This window comes from Tarenaya hassleriana, unplaced genomic scaffold (assembly GCF_000463585.1).
Source record: "Tarenaya hassleriana unplaced genomic scaffold, ASM46358v1 Cleome21, whole genome shotgun sequence".
Lineage (NCBI taxonomy): Eukaryota > Viridiplantae > Streptophyta > Magnoliopsida > Brassicales > Cleomaceae > Tarenaya > Tarenaya hassleriana.
In genome coordinates this window covers 1,898,180-1,914,921 of record NW_010965451.1, presented here as the reverse complement: position 1 = coordinate 1,914,921, position 16,742 = coordinate 1,898,180, and the positions used below count along the sequence as shown (strand labels likewise).

Below are 16,742 nucleotides of genomic sequence, written 5' to 3'. Positions count from 1 at the left end.
TTTTTGTTTGCGGGGGGGGGGGGGTAGGGTAGGTTTATGAAGAAGGAAACTGGTTTGAATGGTTTAATAATAAGAGTGATAAGTGAGGGATTTAGACAAGACACTGGGTGGGAAAAGTTTTCTTTATAATTGGGAAAATGGGGGAAAAACATAAACTTGAAATATAGTATGTATATATATAATCGGATAATTACGATTCAAAATCAATAATAAAAAAGGTGAGTGATGAAAAACATGTAGACCAAATTCAAAGAAATGTATAACACAAATGGGCGTGGAATTAATAAAGAAAAGACAAGAGAGTTTCAAACATCGTAACGGTGGCTCTCTTTGTCAGTCCACTCCGAAATTTCTACGGTCTAAGCAACAGTGACGGAGGGATGGGCCACCCGATGCCGGGCTTCTCTTGAGTTTTCTCTTGTGCAGAAAGGAATCGAAGGTTGCCCCTATAATTTTTTTTTTATAAAATATAAGCTCTCATGTTATAAAAATATGTGTGTGTGTGTGATTTAAAATTCATGACAAATCGTTTTAGCATGTAAAAATGTTATAATTAGGAACAAATATTTAACAATAACTACGGTTCGTTTTTAGTCTGTAACAGTAGTGAGACGCGTGGGGAGAGAGGGTGAAAAGGGTCGGTGGTGGGAGAACATGACCCAACAGTAGACTCTGTAGACTTACTTGACGATGTTCGGTAAACATTACAACTTTTGGTTTTGAAAAATATGATAGATCATGTCCTCAATCTAAACGTGATGCTGTTTACTATTACGATATTGCCCCTACGATGCTTAATGCCATTGATTGGTGTGGTTGAGCAATCAATGACTTGTTTTGTAACAGTGACACGAAACCATGAAAAGGCAAGTTTAAAAAAAATTAAATGTATATCATCTCTCTTTATTTTATTTTTTGTTTTGGAAAAATTACGGAAGCTGCATGTTGAATATTGTACAAGCTCACCTTTTTTGTTTTTTGTTTTTTTTTTTCGATAATCCGAAAGTTCACCGTAACTTTGGCCCGACTACATCTTCCAGAGGACCGGAAAAACCAGATGAATGCTCATCCCCACATTTGAATTTAAATCCAGAATGATAGCATACTTTGCATGTTCTCTCGTCATTACATCATCCAAGCTGCTTGAGTAGCTCACTTTTTTGTTGTTATTGAATTAAAACGATAACTGTATTTGAAAGCGTTACCATCCCTAGAAGCAAACAAACGGTCCATACCATTTGAAACCAATGACGTCACCCCATATGGTCGACGGAACAACATACATATTTATAAACCCCCCAATTGTTTCTATTTAAGATATGTATACCAACGTTAAATTAGTTGGATAAACGAATGTTGAGCGATTTACAAGGAAGGAAACGAATTGACAGAGAAGGGCATGAAATCATTTTGACGCTTCCCTAAGAAAACAAAAGGGAGTTTGCTATTCGTCAAAAAAGGCTTTCCATCTGTTCAACGAACAAGGAAGAGTTGTACACGCAAGAGTATGTTCGGCTTTCAGACATCCCCAAATCCAGCTTGCCGTTTCTGAGATGCCCTACGAATACATTCGATTTTTTTTTATTTGTGTATAAATACCGAAAAAGAAAAAAGACGATGGTACTACTTCTCCTTTAACCATTGGCTCTTTATGCGTACTTTGTGTGTGTGTGTGGGTACCAATACACAGAGACCGAGATCAATGTCTCGTGCGTGTATAAGAAGGCAGACCAAAAGGACTTAATATAAATCATACAAAAAGAACAGAACCCTCAAATCCCGGTTGACATGCATACAATACAACAGCACGACACAAGAGCCTTGACGAGGAGGACGCGACTCACCCAACAAGAAGCTTTTTAATTCCGGCCTTCTGCTCCGGCGTCAATCTTGTCGGGAATTTGATGTTGAACTTTATCCTTAGGTTGCCTTTCTTCGTCGGATCTTTCTGATGCGGCATTCCAAAAGTTCGCCAATCATGTCCTCTGTCTTAACCCGACCCGGCCCGTACAAGCTTTCATGACACTCTCAAACGCAGAACCAATGGCGTTTAGAAGAGAGAATCAAACGCAGCTCTCCTGATCGTAAACGTCGTCGGTGTAGTAAGGATTCCTTCCCTCGCCACCACCTCCTCATACTCCGGGTGGATCACGTTGTTTATCGGTATGCTCAGTCTCCGACCATCTAGCATCGTCAGGTTGACCGTGCAGCCTGTCAGGGCCTCCGCCAGGGAGACCTTTTGCGTGGCGATCAAGTCATTTCCTTCCCGGGTGAATACAGGATGAGGCTTCTCATCGATGATGAAGACGAGGTCAGACGGGATCACGCCGGGCTGCTCGTTCCCTTTCTCCGGGAAAGTAATCTTTGTGCCTTTCTTCCACCCAGGTTTCACATCTATCGTCAGAATTTCTTCCACCTTCATCGTTTTACTGCATAAAGGGAACATCTTTTAAGGTTCCGGCAAAAACCCATCTCGATCAAATGTTTCCCTAAACACGAAAAGCAGTATCAGCCAGCACACTTACCCGCTAACATCAGCGATCTCTCTGGAGATTTTCATCTTCTTGGTGGTTCCCTTGTAGAGCTCTTCGAGGCTACAGGGCAATTTATTCTCTATTGAAGCAGCTTTCCTTGCTCCACCACCACCATGATGCATACCTCCCTCTCCGAATGAGGCAAACATATCATCCCCAAACATGCTGCTGGAGAATCTTGATCCTCTGCCCCCACCAAATGGGCTCGAGAACCCAAAGAACTCGGCAAATATGTCGTCTGCGCTTCTCGGGTTGAACCTGAAGGATGTGGGACCATCCCCTGTTGAGAAGTATGTGGCTCCACCACCAGGCCCCCCTGCTTCAGGAGGCGGTACATTACCCTTCAATCCTTCCTCCCCGTATTGATCGTATATCGCTCTCTTCTGTGGATCGCTGAGAACCTGAATGCATTTTGACGACAACACAAGAACGCAGTTAGACACGATAAAACCTTAGCGTTCAAATGGCAAGAAAAGCCTGTAAGGTGATCAGCCTTCAAACATTCTTTCTCCCAAGCTAAACCGCAAATGAGATTACAGCTGCACGATGTAAGCAACCAAAAACAAGGACTTCAGCGACTACGATGTCTTTTGAATTCAGTCCAACACTTGGATCGATCAAAATCACAACTTGGGACACATTCAGAGGGCAGAGAGCAAACAAAAGTAGCAAGAGTAAGAATTGATAGCTAAAGAAGAGCCACCGCAATCACTAAAAGACATGATATCAACGATAAAACGAAGATCCCAAAAACAAATAGAATAGATGACCAAGTTATTATCACAACGAAGCCATCATCTTTCGCCCGGACTATGCTTGAATTACTTAGTAACACAAGGGGAAGAAACCCTCAAGCATAATCCAGATAAAACTCGGACACAAGAAATGGTTGCACAGGAAAAAAAACTGTCTGCTTTATCTCCGCCGATACAAGGACAACATATTCCGGGCAACAACCAGACCAGAGAACGGGGCAATCACGCGGAGATCATAAATTAGAAAAATAAAACAACTTGCGACCGAATTCAATCAATACGCGAGATTTTTTTTTTTATTTTTTTTGGCAGAAATTCATGTAGCAGAAGATGATGGTGAACCACATAAGTACCTCGTAAGCTTCGGAGATCTGCTTGAACTTGGCTTCAGCCTCATTTTTGTTGTTGGGGTTCTTGTCAGGATGCCATTTCATGGCGAGTTTTCTGTAAGCTTTCTTGAGATCATCATCCTTGGCGTTGCGATCGACCTGAAGGAGCTTGTAGTAATCCACTCCCATCCCACCCTCCGATTCTCTCTTCCGCTTCTTCACTTTCGCCTAATTTTCTGTCTCTGCTCTCAGAGATTCAGATAAAGCTTCGACTTGTCTTCTTCCTCTGCGCTTCATAGCTTGTCTTAAAAAACCGACGCAATGTTTCTTCTCAGCGTCTGGAGAATTCCGTCGAAGGTTCCAGAAATTGCTGTTTTATCTGCTTCTCCATGCCTTGAGTTACGGGGCTGTGACGCGTGTTCTCATCACGGCTCGCGAAATAACAATATTGTATCAAATATTGTGAAATTTGGGTCGCCATGTTACCATGTAGGGTTTGTTCCGTGAATTTGTACGGACAGCTAACCAACAGGTAAATTGTGAAAAAAGGGTGTGGTCCTTGATCTCGATTAGGTGCTGCTCGATCTAATTTAAAATTAATGTTTGTTTACCTTTTGTAAGATTAATTTTAAACACAAAAATTATATTTTGTTATTTCAAAAAAATAAACAAAAATGAGAGATTAAGGTAAATACCATGTATAGAAACAGAGATATAATATGATTCGTATTCTGCTTTACATCTCAAACTTTAGAAAATAATTAGCTTCGAAAATTAAACAAAAATCATAGCGAAAATATCAGGTTCGGACACCACGTTAATTTTTCAATCACAGCCCTTTTAGGGAATGATGGGCCCATTATATGCAAATCCAACTGTGCTAGTTGGGCCGAAAGAGTAGGCCCATCTCTCTCTCTCTCTCTCTCCCAACACGCGTACACATTGCTAGATCTCTCTCTTTGGTTTGGTCGGAACTCAGAAGCGAACGGAATGCTTGGAATACGAATCAATGAAGCAAGATGGTTTATGAAAACAACAGTTGAGGACTAACAAGGAATGGAATGGATGAACCAACGGATGACTTTAACAGGGAGCTTGATCAGATCCATGGCGAAATTCGCCAGCGAAGCGCAGCAGATGCAGCATGGGCACACGCAACTCACTATGCTCCTGCGCACATTGACTCCCCAATTTACGAATCTGACGGAAGAGAAACAACAACAAGAGGCACGCACAGATCCGGATATATATATGTATATAGAGAGAGAGAGAGTACAGACCCCAAGATCCAGATGACAGCACCGACGAGAGACAGGGCGAGAGCGATCAGGGCGAAGGGTAGCCCCAGCAAGAAACCCAGTGGCCTGCATTCCCCCATTCTCTCTCTCTCTCTCTCCTCTTCCCCCCCTTGGATTCCCGACGTCTTTCAAACCCACAAAGAAAAAGGAGAGGTTTTTCTTGTAAATGGAGAATAAAATATAAAACAAAAGGATTATGAATGATTCCTGATGATGATGATTATCATAAACAAGTTGTAACCGCTACCCCAGCCGCCCTCCACACTTTACTGGAATGACGAAACTGCCCTCTCCCCTTCTTCATTTGACTGTGTGCCGTGTCCGCCTTTTCTTCCGGTCAACGACGACACACAGCAAAAAAAAAAGGGAAATACTGTAAATTTTTTTTTAAAAAAAAGAAGAACCGAATTCTATCATATTTTGGATGAAATAATAAAAGAAAATCCTAAAAAAATTACTGAATTTTGAAATAGTTATCATATTAACGGATGATATGACGTATCGATTTTTGGTCAAGTCATCCACCATATATCAATGTAACGTCAGATCATTTGTTAATTTTTCTAACGCTGTTTATCATGGATAAGATTCAGTATTTTTTGTTTGAATTCATATTTATTAATATGATAATTATGTCAAAGTGATATTTTTTTTAAATATTTTCCAAAAACAAAATTACACTGGAAATGGGTTGAGGCCCATAGGCTTTTTTTGGGGGAATAGAGACATGACATGACTAAGCTCATAAGCCCACACATCCCTCTTCCTTGCAAGTTTGTATTCCCACGCAGAATAATCAAAGAGCCTTTGCGGCATAGGGTTTTTCTGTAAACCTCGTAAGCTTAGTACCGATGGCCACCGCCTCCGTCGCCAGATCGATCTTCCGAGCAACGTCCTCTCGCACCACCGCAACCGCCGGTCGATTTTCCTCTCAAGCTAAATCGGCTCCTTCTATGTTTCGCTCCACCTCCAGAAGAAGCTCTCTTATCCCCTCTCTTCGGTCAGTCCTACGAGCTTCAATCTCGTACCCATTTCCCATACTTCTGATCGGATTTATGCGATTCGGATTGCGTTTCGAAAAACACTGATATGAATATCAAATGTCCTGAGAGATGCATTGCTTGAACTCTCGAAACCTAAGCAAGCATATATTCTGTCATACATTAGGAGAGAAAAAATGAAAACTTTTTCCAGTCCCAGTTCGAGATTTCTGTATTTTACTTTATCTAGTGAAATTCACAGCACAACTGTTTATGGGTTCACTAAATGTTCTGAAAATAGCTTAACTTTGATTTGTTCTATGATGTAGATCTCCAGTCCAACTGAGCTTCTGTGCGGAGTCCATGTTACCATACCACACTGCCACAGCCTCAGCACTGATGACTTCAATGCTTTCAATCTCTGGCTGTAGCTACGGATGGCTCTCAGACGGTACTTTCACATCCTTATTCATTCTGTAAATGCATGTACCTGAGTTGGTTTTCTTTTATGCGAGGATTCGCTTTGGTTCTCTGTACTGTTTTGATCTATGCCATGTTACCAGAACTATCACCTGCTAATACTGGTCAATCCCTTGTGATTTCATTCGTCTGTTTTACTTAATAGTGGGTGATGTTATGGCTTTGTTTGTTGGTTTGGAGTTGTCTTATTAATCTGCTAAAGCCCTTACTCAGAAATGTAGTCTGGCTTTTGGTTTACTGAATGATTTGCTTGCGTTTCTTGAATTGGATGTTCTGATCGCTCCACAATGTTCTTCCCTGTCGTGGTTGGGGGTCGGCCAAAAATTAGGAATGCAGTTTAGAGAGCTTTATCAGATGTGGGTATGTAGGTGTCTTGGAAATAGGTTTGCATCTAGAGCATCTCTATCAACAGCAAGAAGCAAATCTACTTTTTTTTGTGTGTGTTTTCAACGTAGTCCATGGAAAGAGATACCTCAAAAGGTCTAGTGTTTAATGTTGTAGGTAGAAAGAAGACTAGATGAAGACGGAGAAGCCAAGATGTGGGATGTCTTACAAATTCGTGTTATGAACTAAGTAGGATTAGATAAACATTTGCTGTTTTATTGAATGATCTGTGCTGATTCTTGCATATTGGAAGTCAACAATGAAGATTAGTTTCATTAGTTTCTTGGTTCATACATCAACAGTTATCAGTTTTGTCCTATTCTTGTGGCGGGTTATTGATTTGAGACCATTTGCAGAGATCTCGTGAAGGAATCATAACTGATTGATCTTATACTGCTTCAGCTTGCAATGATGATGTGTGATGAATTTGTCAAGGGGATCACTGAAGCCACAGTTTATGTACAAAAAAACTTCATTCATAAGGCTGTGTTACTTATGGGAAATTATGTAGAAAAACTCACGTTCGAGTTTCTTAGATTGATGTTTTTTTTAAAAAAAAAAAAATCAAAGCCCACAAGACCATTCGTATTTCCGAAACTTGGCAAACTGATGTCTCTCGTCTGTTGAATCAGCTTGCAATGACGACTTATGAAGGCGAATCATGGACAAGGTTTCAGAGATTTTGGATGAGAAACAATGACAGAGATGTAAAATTCAGAACATCTTCTTTGTTCAGAAGCCATTTGTTGCGTTTAATAAAAAAAAACCATAATATGCATTATGCATTTGTTATATCATGAAATGGGTTAAGATAATAGAACAAAACAAAAGTTCACATCTTTTTCATATCAGTTGGCAAGTGATGTGGGAACACAACACCCACACAGGTATCAAAAGGGCCATCACAAAAGAAAACGACCTCAACGGTCAACGTATGAGCTGCTCCACTTTCACGAACACAGGGTTACGCTTCCGTCGTCCCCACTGGCACCAAAACTTACGCAAGCCTCTCTAAGAATTCGGAAAAAGATCGACGGATCAAAGGGGAGACGGAGGTAGGAGGGGTTAGGGTTTATAATCTCGCTGGACGGCGATTGGGAAACGATTGTCTACTGAGCATGCCATTTCTGATTGGATTGCCAGGAGTTGTGTTTACAAAAAAGAAAAACATCACTGTAGCTTCTTTGATCCTTTAGGCACTGAAACTACAACCAATGACAGTTCTTTCTGTGGTTCTTCTTGTTGGGCATCTACTTCTTCTGCAACAGGATTGACCTCTACATTTTGCTTCATGCACCGCAGTATTACCACCGCTATAAACACTGCAAAAAGAAAAGAAAAAAATCAAACATTTGGCTTCAATGTCTTTATCAAACATGAAGCGATCCAAATTATATACCTGCGAAAATACGAGTTCTGACACTAGTCAGTTTCCAGAAAGCTGTAATGGCAGAGAAGGCCACCATCTTCTTGTGTGAACAACCTCTCAACGCTTCGACTATCCTCCTTTTCATTCTTTCCACTGCACAATTTCAACATCAGCAGAAGAATCACAACACAAAGATATTGGAAAAAGGAACGACGCTTGAAAAGGAACAGCGCTCTTAGCGTTGGGTTTTCGGAGGCCTGACTCAACTTCGTCATTGTTGGAGGATTGGTACCATCTTGACATATACCACCGAAGTGTAGCTGCTATTACTTAATCTTTATTAGACTATGCTCATGTCCCAGTTATGGGTTTTTGTATTACCACTTACCATGGATCCCAGGTTCTTTTGGGTTTTGCCGATTAAAATCCGAATTGTAAATTTTTCTAACTTTTACAATTAATATACTTCACGTTTCATAAAAAAAAAAAACTTGTTTTCCGCACCTTTTTGGTTAATGTGAGCACTGTAGCACGAATAGAGCTTTGGGACGGTGAAGCTGAGGAAAAACCCTGTTTCAGGAACACACACACACACACCTATGTATCAATCCAGAGAGAGCTACGAAAGAAACAAAGGGTCTTGTCTGTGTTAATGAAGAAGAACACCGTTCAGTCAAAAGTGTTACAAAATCATACCAATAGCGCATAGCCTCCACAATGTTATCAAGTGACCATACTCAGCTCCAATTAGCAGAAATGGTGTCACCTGTAAGTAACAGAGCCAAAATTTAGACGTATTCCTCTCCCTATTCTCCTTATTAATCAACCAAGGGCTGTGAAAATGTGATCAAAATTAACCAAGGGATATCCAGATTCCGGATTCAAAGTTAAAAACTTTGTTGCCTAGATGCAGAATTGAAAATGTCATGGATGGCTTTACTTTGAGTGTCATGGATGGCTCTCCTGAGAAGAGCTCTCTCGTCTTTGAAATTGCAAAGTTGGTTGCCGGAAGCACACGCCTGGCTATGCGCAAAATGTCCTCTTCCCTCACATGAAATTCTCGCCTCGTCTCTTCCTTGTTCCTGAAAACAAACTAACGGATCAGACTCTTGATTCATCATACACCCAAGAACATTACCAGAAAACAAGCCGGGTTATGCATATACGTACCTTTGACGGAGAGTGTTTGACAAGAATGATGCACCAAGAAGCAGAAGGCCGAGGTGGGAAACCACTGAGAAAACACTTCAAAAATCAAAATTTCCAATTTTTTAGGTGCTTCTTGTCTCAGAAATGTGACAACTGGCTATCTGAATCAGGGAAAGGAGGAACAACGAACCTAAAGCTGACTCCCTTGGTAAAGCAAGAAGATAAGAAACACAAACATCCGAAACCAAACCAGAGGGTCGATTTGGCAGCGTCTCTCCACATGACCAAATCACTGACAATCGCCCCAATTCTATCCAAATCGCCTTGGCAAACATCTTCGTCTATCCACAAAAATAGTACAGAGACATGAACAAACAAGGCGAAATCAACAGACAACCAAATCATCGCAGACACAAAGCGCAGAAACAAAACGAGATATTAACTAGAGTGCATACCTGGGATTGAAGATGAACAAGGAGAAGGTAACAAAGGTGCTGAACTTTGTTTCTCCTTCTTAGACCGAACGCTCGTCTTTCGTCTCCTTGGCTTTAGGGTTTCATCGATGACGACGTTCGGTTCCTTATCTTCCTTCATCTCCACCGCCTCAGTTCGCCTCCTCGATCTGCGGGCGTTCCTCGGGGAAGCACAAGCCAAAAGACCCTTTTGCCCTCCCTTCGTCTTGCACCGCTTGCGCACGGCCCCGGCGGGCTCCGGAGCTTCGTCTATGGCCATTTCAAGCTTATCAGCCAAACGGGTTCTCGATTTGCGGAGAGGAGAAGGAGATAATAGGAGGAGTTCGCGAACTGGAACGGGAGAATAAGAGGATCTGAGGGAGGCGGGTGATGGGTAGGGAGTGTCGTTGTTCTTCGGAGACGGTAGAGCTAGATCAAGAGAGGGATTTGGCGGTTGTTGGTTCGATTCGGAAATTCGAGCAAGACGCGAAGCTGATTTAGGGTTCGAACGATGGGAAGGAGGCGTAGACTCCATTTATTAAGAGAACGGGTGACGGATATGGAGCTCTGTTGGGATGGGGGGAGGAAATCTGAAGTCAAAGAAGGAAAATTGGAGAGAATCCTCCTATGATGGTTTTGTGAAATGGGTGTTTCGATGGTTTTGCTCAGATATCTGGAAAACTGGACAACTTTCTTCGTTCGACTGTGGATCAGAGAGCCGTTGGAGAAAAGGTGAAGACAAAAGAAGAAAAAGTAAGGGACTTGTCTATTTGAATGTTGACGGCGGCAAATGGGTGCGTCCATTTTAACGGTAAAATGATGTTTATTGGGCTTGGGCTTCCAACGGTGTAAATTATGAAAGGAAAGAGTTTGGTCTGATAGAGGAGTGGGCAAATTGAGAGAGATTTATCACTTTGGACCTTTTGAGACGGCCCCTCTGGTAGTTTGGTTTGGGAAGAAATAGATACATAAGATGTATTCAAAGAGCAAACTGGTTATCACATCATATACACATCTCACCACAACCTGGGGGCATTTATGTCTCTCCTTTTGTATGTCTCTCAGTAAACACGTGTCATTATATTTATACATATGGACAGAAGCTTTCGGGAAAATATTCTTTAGACAGAGAGAGAGAGAGAGAGAGATTGGGTCACTGAAACTTTACAACGATGCAGGAGATGTCGTCTTTGCTCTTCTTAGAGATGGCTGTCTCTATCAAGTGTTTGGCTGCCGCCTGCGGATCTTTTATGCTCCTTATGGCTTCCACCGCTTCCTCGTTCGACATTACCTGCTTGTTGTTCCGTTCATCAACTCTTATGCTAATCATAACGAATGACAGTACATATCATTACACCAACCTTCCATATGCCGTCGCTTGCGAAAATGATGAACTCCGTCTCATCGTCAATGGTTTCGTGCTCAATGTCTGGCTCCGAGCTCAGATGTATCTTCAAGCTCTTGTCCCCAAATGCCCTCGCCACCGCCAGCTGCCCATCCACACGTGGAACATCCCCTGCAATTAAATAACAACTTTTAAAATTATGATCGTCATTCCCACGAGACGAGCAGCAAGAGACAATAACCCCACCTGGAATGTTTGATACAAAGCCACCTCGGCTCTCTATATCCCTTTTCTCCCGGCTTGGTTCATGGTCTATCGAAAGCTGCTTCGCTCCACCACTCTTTGAAATCACGGCTCTCGAGTCCCCAACGTTAGCTACCACTAGCTTTTGCCCGTCAATCAGAATACCCGTCACAGCCGTTGATCCGCCTTTTCCGAGCTGAAACGACTGCTGTAATATCTCAGCATCGGTGGATCTGTATGCGTTCCTTATGGCTTTCTCCGTGTCAGTCCAAAACTCCTTCTGAGAGGTCACCACATTGCACGATTCACAAATCAAAGAATGCTAAGCCCATAACACAGCTCTTGGCAGAAGCTAACCTCTTTGAGGATGTTGTCAAAGAGATGGGTCTGCAAGTACTTGGCGACGTCGTGTCCCAAGTGACCGTCAAAGATTGCGAATAAGCCCAATTCATGCCCATGGACTTTCTTGAACTCGGCTACCACATAGTCCTCCATTGGATGGCTGGATTTCCCTTTTACACAATGAAACCCATGTACTATGTTCTTCGACACCTTGCTCTTGCCTCTGCCCATGTCGGGGGCTGATCCGCAAAACCCCGCCTTCACCTGTATATTGTGTTATAACGATAACACGATAGGGAGATTCAAGGATTTTGTTTACACAAGACTCTTCAAAATAATTGGACACAAAACACTAGTACACTTCAACTTCTATTCTTTTTTTACACCTAGACCAGCATATTACTACAAAACCCTAAGTAGAAAACGCAGACACGAATAATAAGATCTAGACGCAGGTTGTCCGAATTCTGTCTATAAGACTACGTAGGTGTCGAATCTGTTAATTTATCACCACATACCCATGAACGATCAGTGCTCAGAATCACAGTTCACTAAGACGAGCATTTTGTTTTCAAGTTTTGCAACTAATCGTATCGATGAATTTCTCATTTAAAAAACTCCGTCGATGAAATCGCTGACGGCAAAAAGGAGCAAACTTCGGCTCCAGCCAGACGAGGAACGGATCTTCGTTCCTTCAGAGGGATAAGGGAAACAGCTAAAACGATCAAACCGCGGCCAGACGACAAAAGGGTATCGGAAATTAAAAAAAAAAACACCCAGTAAATTTGAGCAAGATCAAGCACAGGAAAGACGAAATCAACGGAAGCTCGCAGTATAGTACCTTCATTTTGTGAAGAATTTCTCTGCCATTCATCCTGATCGATCAGCCCCTGGGTTCGTGCGATTGATTGATCTCGACGAGAGAGGAGCAATCCAGAGAGAATAAAGGGGAGTGAAAAGGTTTTGACTTTGGGGTAATGACACGTGAACTACTCCTGTTAAACCATCCGCTGAGTCGCCCCATGCCAACGCGGTCTCGCCTACGACTTTTCTTCGCCCCTTTGTTTGCTGTGCTTTCTTTTATTTTCTTTTTCATTTTTTTTTCCTGGAGGGAGGAAGAATATAATCCTCTGTCCCTTTATGATCTGTCTGTAAACCGATCTTTCAAGATTCGGATATTGTTGATCTTACTAAATCTTTTGTATATGTTTAAAATTTTATAAACCGGTCTTTTTGCAATCTGCCTTCCAACTGTTTCGTTGGCTGTGAACCATCGCAGACGTACAATAATGAATCCTCCAAAAACTAACCAGTTCGGACAATTTAGTATACAACGAATGCATGAGGCTCTTAATTTTTGGCAGGGTGTCAATACGAGCCCGGCTCGCGAGTTGGCTCGTGGCTCGCCAGAAAACGAGCGATTTGAGCCGTAATTTTTTCAGCTCATTAAAAAACGAGTCTAACGAAGGCTGTTGAACTGCTCAACGAGTTGGTATTTTTTTTAAAATAAATTAAATTTATATAAAAAAACTTTAATATAATTTTATATTAATTTTTTTCATATCATTTATATGATATTATAAATATACTAAATGATATTATAAATATACTAATTATTATGATGGTGATAATTGAAAATATTTAAATGATATTGGTGTTTTATTAAATTTTTCTGTATTTATTTAAATTTATAATTATATTTAAAATAAATATAAATAAAAAATATTATATATCTATGGCTCAATGAGTCGGTTCATTTAGATCGGAAAACTGACGAGCGATCAGAACCGAAATTTTTCTGGCTCGTTAGAAAACGAGCCTAACGAGTTGAGTCCAAAACGATCCGAGGCAAATGAGTTGAGGCCAAAATGATCCGAACTGATTCGCTTGACACCCGTAATTTTTAGTAACCGACAGTGACCGGAGAGAGAGAGAGAGGTTAATTATTGGTTAGCCTTTGCTTTTTCGACCAAGTCAAGGGATTTGTCAAATTGGACAACTAAAGGATCGACTTGGTTCATGCATATCGATGATATTCATGAAAAATCAATTTTAAAATCGGACACATGTGGTGGAAACTTGTGGGTGAGCCGTCATCCAAACCGGAGTTAATGTACGAGTAGTGCTTGTTTTAGTGGACGAGTTTTCTTAAATGTGTGCAGAAAATAGTTGCATGTAAACTATGTGACATCATTCGCCTGCAATTTTGTTAAATGCGCATTAATTTTTTTTTATGTTCAACGCATCGAGTCAAGAAGGTCATTTATAATGGTCGAGCCCTCCAAGTAGGATGTTAAAGCCCACGAGCCGGCCCTAACCAAACCATTTATCACTGAGATGGGTCAACAGTTTTTTTTCAAATGTCAAGGTTAAGAGGCCCATGACGAGATACCTGCGATGTTATTTCAATATTACAAATTCATTTATTAAAAAAAGTTTTAGTTCAATGCCCTCTCCTCTTTCAATATTACAATGCTTCTGCACGCGAGGTACTTGGACTGCTCCTCTTTCACTCTGCCGTAAATGTAATCCATACGGGCTTTGATCGATCCAAAAGTTATTCGTTGTTTGACAATATTGAATTTGTTTTTTTTTGTGTGGTGGTAATATATCAATGACAACTTTATTAGTATACCATAAATGTAACTAAGTTTACATTGTTTAATTGTTGTGTTGAACCACTAAACCGTGGTCTGCATGCAGTACCAGAATCTAAGGAACCCGACAGGGTCAGCTACTGAGACAAACTGTGTCCTTATGCAAACTTGTATTGTTGAAAGGTGCACATAAAGAATCAAACAGAAAAAAAAAGATGGAATCTTTCCGGAAATTAAAAACGACGAGGTGGTCATGGGTTCGATTCCACTGGTGCAAATGGATATAATTTCTAGACTAAAATGATCCATATACAAAGGCTGGTCCTGGATCTAGGATGGATGTAGTCGGATCGAAGGGTCCGGAGAACCATCTTGGTTATAAAAAAAAAAGAAGCAAAAAGCAAAATCGGTGAGGTAAATTTATTCATTCAATATTATCTTGGAGTCATGAAAAGAAAACACACAAGAAAAAAAAGCTATAATTTATTAAAAAAGAAAGGTATCTCTCCTCATGTTTTTCCGCAGCATTTTTCTCTCCTCCAAACGCTAAAAACAGACAGACAGAAAGTAAACAAACAAAATAATCACGAATCTGCTCATTGTGACCAAAGGGAAAGAAGAAGAAGGAAACACAAGATGGAGACCTCTCCTCGTTGTTTGGTTTCTTTCCTTCAGATTCTCATCCTGTCTGGATTCGCCTTGTCTCTTCCCCTCTCCCGTAATTCCCTTTTTCTTTTTTCACCAGTAAGAAAAAAAAAGTGTTTTATTTTACGAATTGTTTTTAATGTACCTCTAATTCATTGAGAATCTCGCAGATGATGCATTGGAAACACACGCAGCCACGAGCCGAGCTCTTCTGCAGGCAAAGATGCGTAAGAACACGATTTCTTTCCCGAATCTAATGTCGATGGTTTGATACTGATAATCAAGAATATAGGATCATATATATTATCCTCTTTGAAACATGGATAAGATCATGGTTCGAAATCCCCCCGTGTCTATATAATTAGTGAAGCAAATGATGGTATTGTGCATTGGTGAAAAGCGTGCAAAGAAGATTTTGCGAACAAGAACTACACGGTGATAACGAGCAGATGCAAAGGGCCAAACTACCAGGCGGGGATGTGCTGCGAGGCGTTCAAGGAGTTCGCATGCCCATTGGCCGAAGCCATAAATGACGACAAGACGGATTGCGCCACCACCATGTTCAGTTACATCAACCTGTACGGACGTTACCCTCCGGGGATATTTGCCAACATGTGCAAAGAGGGCAAAGACGGTCTTGACTGCTCCAATGTCACCACCTCTTCCTCTTCTTCTTCCTCCATTCCCCTTTCCTCCTCCACTCTTCTCTCCCTCTCTTTTCTCCTCCTCTTCTTCTTCTTCTTCTGATGTCTTCATTTCATCTTGTTTGCTCGCCACTAGTAGGAACGTTTCTGCCGGTCTATTGTATGACATATCCAAGGGTGCAAAATGTACACGATTTCACCTGTTAAAACCGTTCTGAAAATTGCATTGTGGTGGCATGGCACATAGCTTCAACTATGCCTATGTCCATTGCTGCATCTGTCGCTATTCCTCACTGATGTGAGAACAGCCCCTCTGGTTTATCCATCGATCAATATTCCTATTTTGACAGAGTAGAATGCAGAATATTTCTGGACAAACATAGAGGTTTGAAGCCGCCATCAACGGTCGAAAAAAGGACAAGACATAACATATTCATGGGGAAAGCAGAGCCCAATTCTTACACGAAACCCATAATTGTTAAAGAGGGTAATTTTCATGCTTCTCAACGAAAAGGGACAATCAGAGTCAGATACAGAATCGGAAAAAGGATCGATCAATCGATGATCATCTATGAGCAGTGACGAGCGACTCGATGAACCTTAACCCATCAAACCTCGGAGCAAACTTCTCCTCCGACCCCATCTTCCTCTGATCTTGCTTCAAATCCTGCAAAATTCCACAACCATCCTCCGTTTAAAAAAAGGCCATGCCTTTGCTGCGACAGAAACGCAGGGATTCGATAAATTCAGCAAATTTACGAACTTTTGTTGCTCAGAGGCGTTTTCCCGGGAATTGAACTACATAAAGATGCCGAGAAAACAATTATAAAAAAAAACCCAGAAAGGGAATCAAGAATTGACCTCATGAGAAAGGTGGGATTTGGGCTCGTCGGCGAGTTCCGGCGAAGAAAAAGAGACGGAGACGGAGACGGAGGCGGAGGCGGAGGCGGAAGCTGCGAGGATCCCAGATTTCTTCATGGTTTATGATTGGTGTATAATTAATTTATTTGATGGCTCTGCTCATATATATATATATATATATATGTATGCAATGCAACGGGGAGGGGAGGGAATCATAATTAACCAAAGATTATTATACGTTTGACTATTTTATTTGCATTATTCCCATTTAGCCCTCCTCTCATCGACTTTATATTATCACGCCCCTACCATTTTTATATCATTAGAGTCCGTCG

The 16,742-nt window shown here is 41.3% G+C and overlaps 6 protein-coding genes across 14 annotated transcripts; 2 read left to right on the top strand and 4 right to left on the bottom strand.

Moving 5' to 3' along the window:
• Positions 1 to 1,283: 1,283 nt before the first annotated feature.
• LOC104814512 (dnaJ homolog subfamily B member 13) lies at positions 1,284 to 4,041 on the bottom strand. Of its 2 annotated transcripts, none has more exons than XM_010542586.2 (5): positions 3,643 to 4,041; positions 2,526 to 2,935; positions 2,114 to 2,429; positions 1,845 to 1,963; positions 1,284 to 1,548 (listed from the first exon to the last, which is right to left on the bottom strand). In XM_010542586.2, the coding sequence occupies exons 1-5, from the start codon at positions 3,805 to 3,807 to the stop codon at positions 1,452 to 1,454; spliced, it is 1,107 nt and encodes a 368-aa protein (XP_010540888.1). In that variant the 5' UTR covers positions 3,808 to 4,041; the 3' UTR covers positions 1,284 to 1,451. The 2 variants fall into 2 exon arrangements, with proteins under 2 accessions (XP_010540888.1, XP_010540890.1); XM_010542588.2 differs by having other exon boundaries at positions 1,284 to 1,558; positions 3,643 to 4,039.
• Positions 4,042 to 4,306: 265 nt separating this feature from the next.
• Positions 4,307 to 5,121, bottom strand: LOC109116706. The gene is made up of 2 exons (XM_019202631.1): positions 4,899 to 5,121; positions 4,307 to 4,788 (listed from the first exon to the last, which is right to left on the bottom strand). The coding sequence occupies exons 1-2, from the start codon at positions 4,994 to 4,996 to the stop codon at positions 4,665 to 4,667; spliced, it is 222 nt and encodes a 73-aa protein (XP_019058176.1). The 5' UTR covers positions 4,997 to 5,121; the 3' UTR covers positions 4,307 to 4,664.
• Positions 5,122 to 5,695: 574 nt separating this feature from the next.
• LOC104814509 (protein NUCLEAR FUSION DEFECTIVE 6, chloroplastic/mitochondrial) lies at positions 5,696 to 7,541 on the top strand. Of its 6 annotated transcripts, none has more exons than XR_771923.1 (4): positions 5,696 to 5,916; positions 6,226 to 6,347; positions 7,117 to 7,219; positions 7,393 to 7,541. XR_771923.1 is itself a non-coding variant. In XM_010542583.1 (4 exons), the coding sequence occupies exons 1-3, from the start codon at positions 5,768 to 5,770 to the stop codon at positions 7,180 to 7,182; spliced, it is 291 nt and encodes a 96-aa protein (XP_010540885.1). In that variant the 5' UTR covers positions 5,696 to 5,767; the 3' UTR covers positions 7,183 to 7,219; positions 7,393 to 7,541. The 6 variants fall into 6 exon arrangements, 5 of the variants coding, with proteins under 5 accessions (XP_010540885.1, XP_010540882.1, XP_010540884.1 ...); XM_010542583.1 differs by having other exon boundaries at positions 7,163 to 7,219; XM_010542580.1 differs by lacking the exon at positions 7,117 to 7,219.
• A 41-nt stretch (positions 7,542 to 7,582) lies between these two features.
• LOC104814507 (reticulon-like protein B17) lies at positions 7,583 to 10,620 on the bottom strand. The gene is made up of 8 exons (XM_010542576.1): positions 9,734 to 10,620; positions 9,469 to 9,619; positions 9,300 to 9,374; positions 9,070 to 9,211; positions 8,826 to 8,895; positions 8,634 to 8,699; positions 8,160 to 8,282; positions 7,583 to 8,082 (listed from the first exon to the last, which is right to left on the bottom strand). The coding sequence occupies exons 1-8, from the start codon at positions 10,263 to 10,265 to the stop codon at positions 7,931 to 7,933; spliced, it is 1,311 nt and encodes a 436-aa protein (XP_010540878.1). The 5' UTR covers positions 10,266 to 10,620; the 3' UTR covers positions 7,583 to 7,930.
• Positions 10,621 to 10,711: 91 nt separating this feature from the next.
• Positions 10,712 to 12,698, bottom strand: LOC104814508 (probable protein phosphatase 2C 58). 3 transcript variants are annotated; one of them, XM_010542578.2, is made up of 6 exons: positions 12,502 to 12,698; positions 12,179 to 12,375; positions 11,676 to 11,924; positions 11,322 to 11,598; positions 11,092 to 11,246; positions 10,712 to 11,021 (listed from the first exon to the last, which is right to left on the bottom strand). In XM_010542578.2, exons 3-6 carry the CDS (start codon positions 11,889 to 11,891, stop codon positions 10,884 to 10,886), a joined length of 786 nt encoding a protein of 261 aa, XP_010540880.1. In that variant the 5' UTR covers positions 11,892 to 11,924; positions 12,179 to 12,375; positions 12,502 to 12,698; the 3' UTR covers positions 10,712 to 10,883. The 3 variants fall into 3 exon arrangements, with proteins under 3 accessions (XP_010540880.1, XP_010540881.1, XP_010540879.1); XM_010542579.2 differs by having other exon boundaries at positions 12,179 to 12,352; XM_010542577.2 differs by lacking the exon at positions 12,179 to 12,375.
• A 1,996-nt stretch (positions 12,699 to 14,694) lies between these two features.
• On the top strand, positions 14,695 to 15,832 carry LOC104814506 (GPI-anchored protein LORELEI). The gene is made up of 3 exons (XM_010542575.1): positions 14,695 to 14,975; positions 15,073 to 15,129; positions 15,303 to 15,832. The coding sequence occupies exons 1-3, from the start codon at positions 14,705 to 14,707 to the stop codon at positions 15,647 to 15,649; spliced, it is 675 nt and encodes a 224-aa protein (XP_010540877.1). The 5' UTR covers positions 14,695 to 14,704; the 3' UTR covers positions 15,650 to 15,832.
• The last annotated feature ends 910 nt before the right edge of the window (positions 15,833 to 16,742 follow it).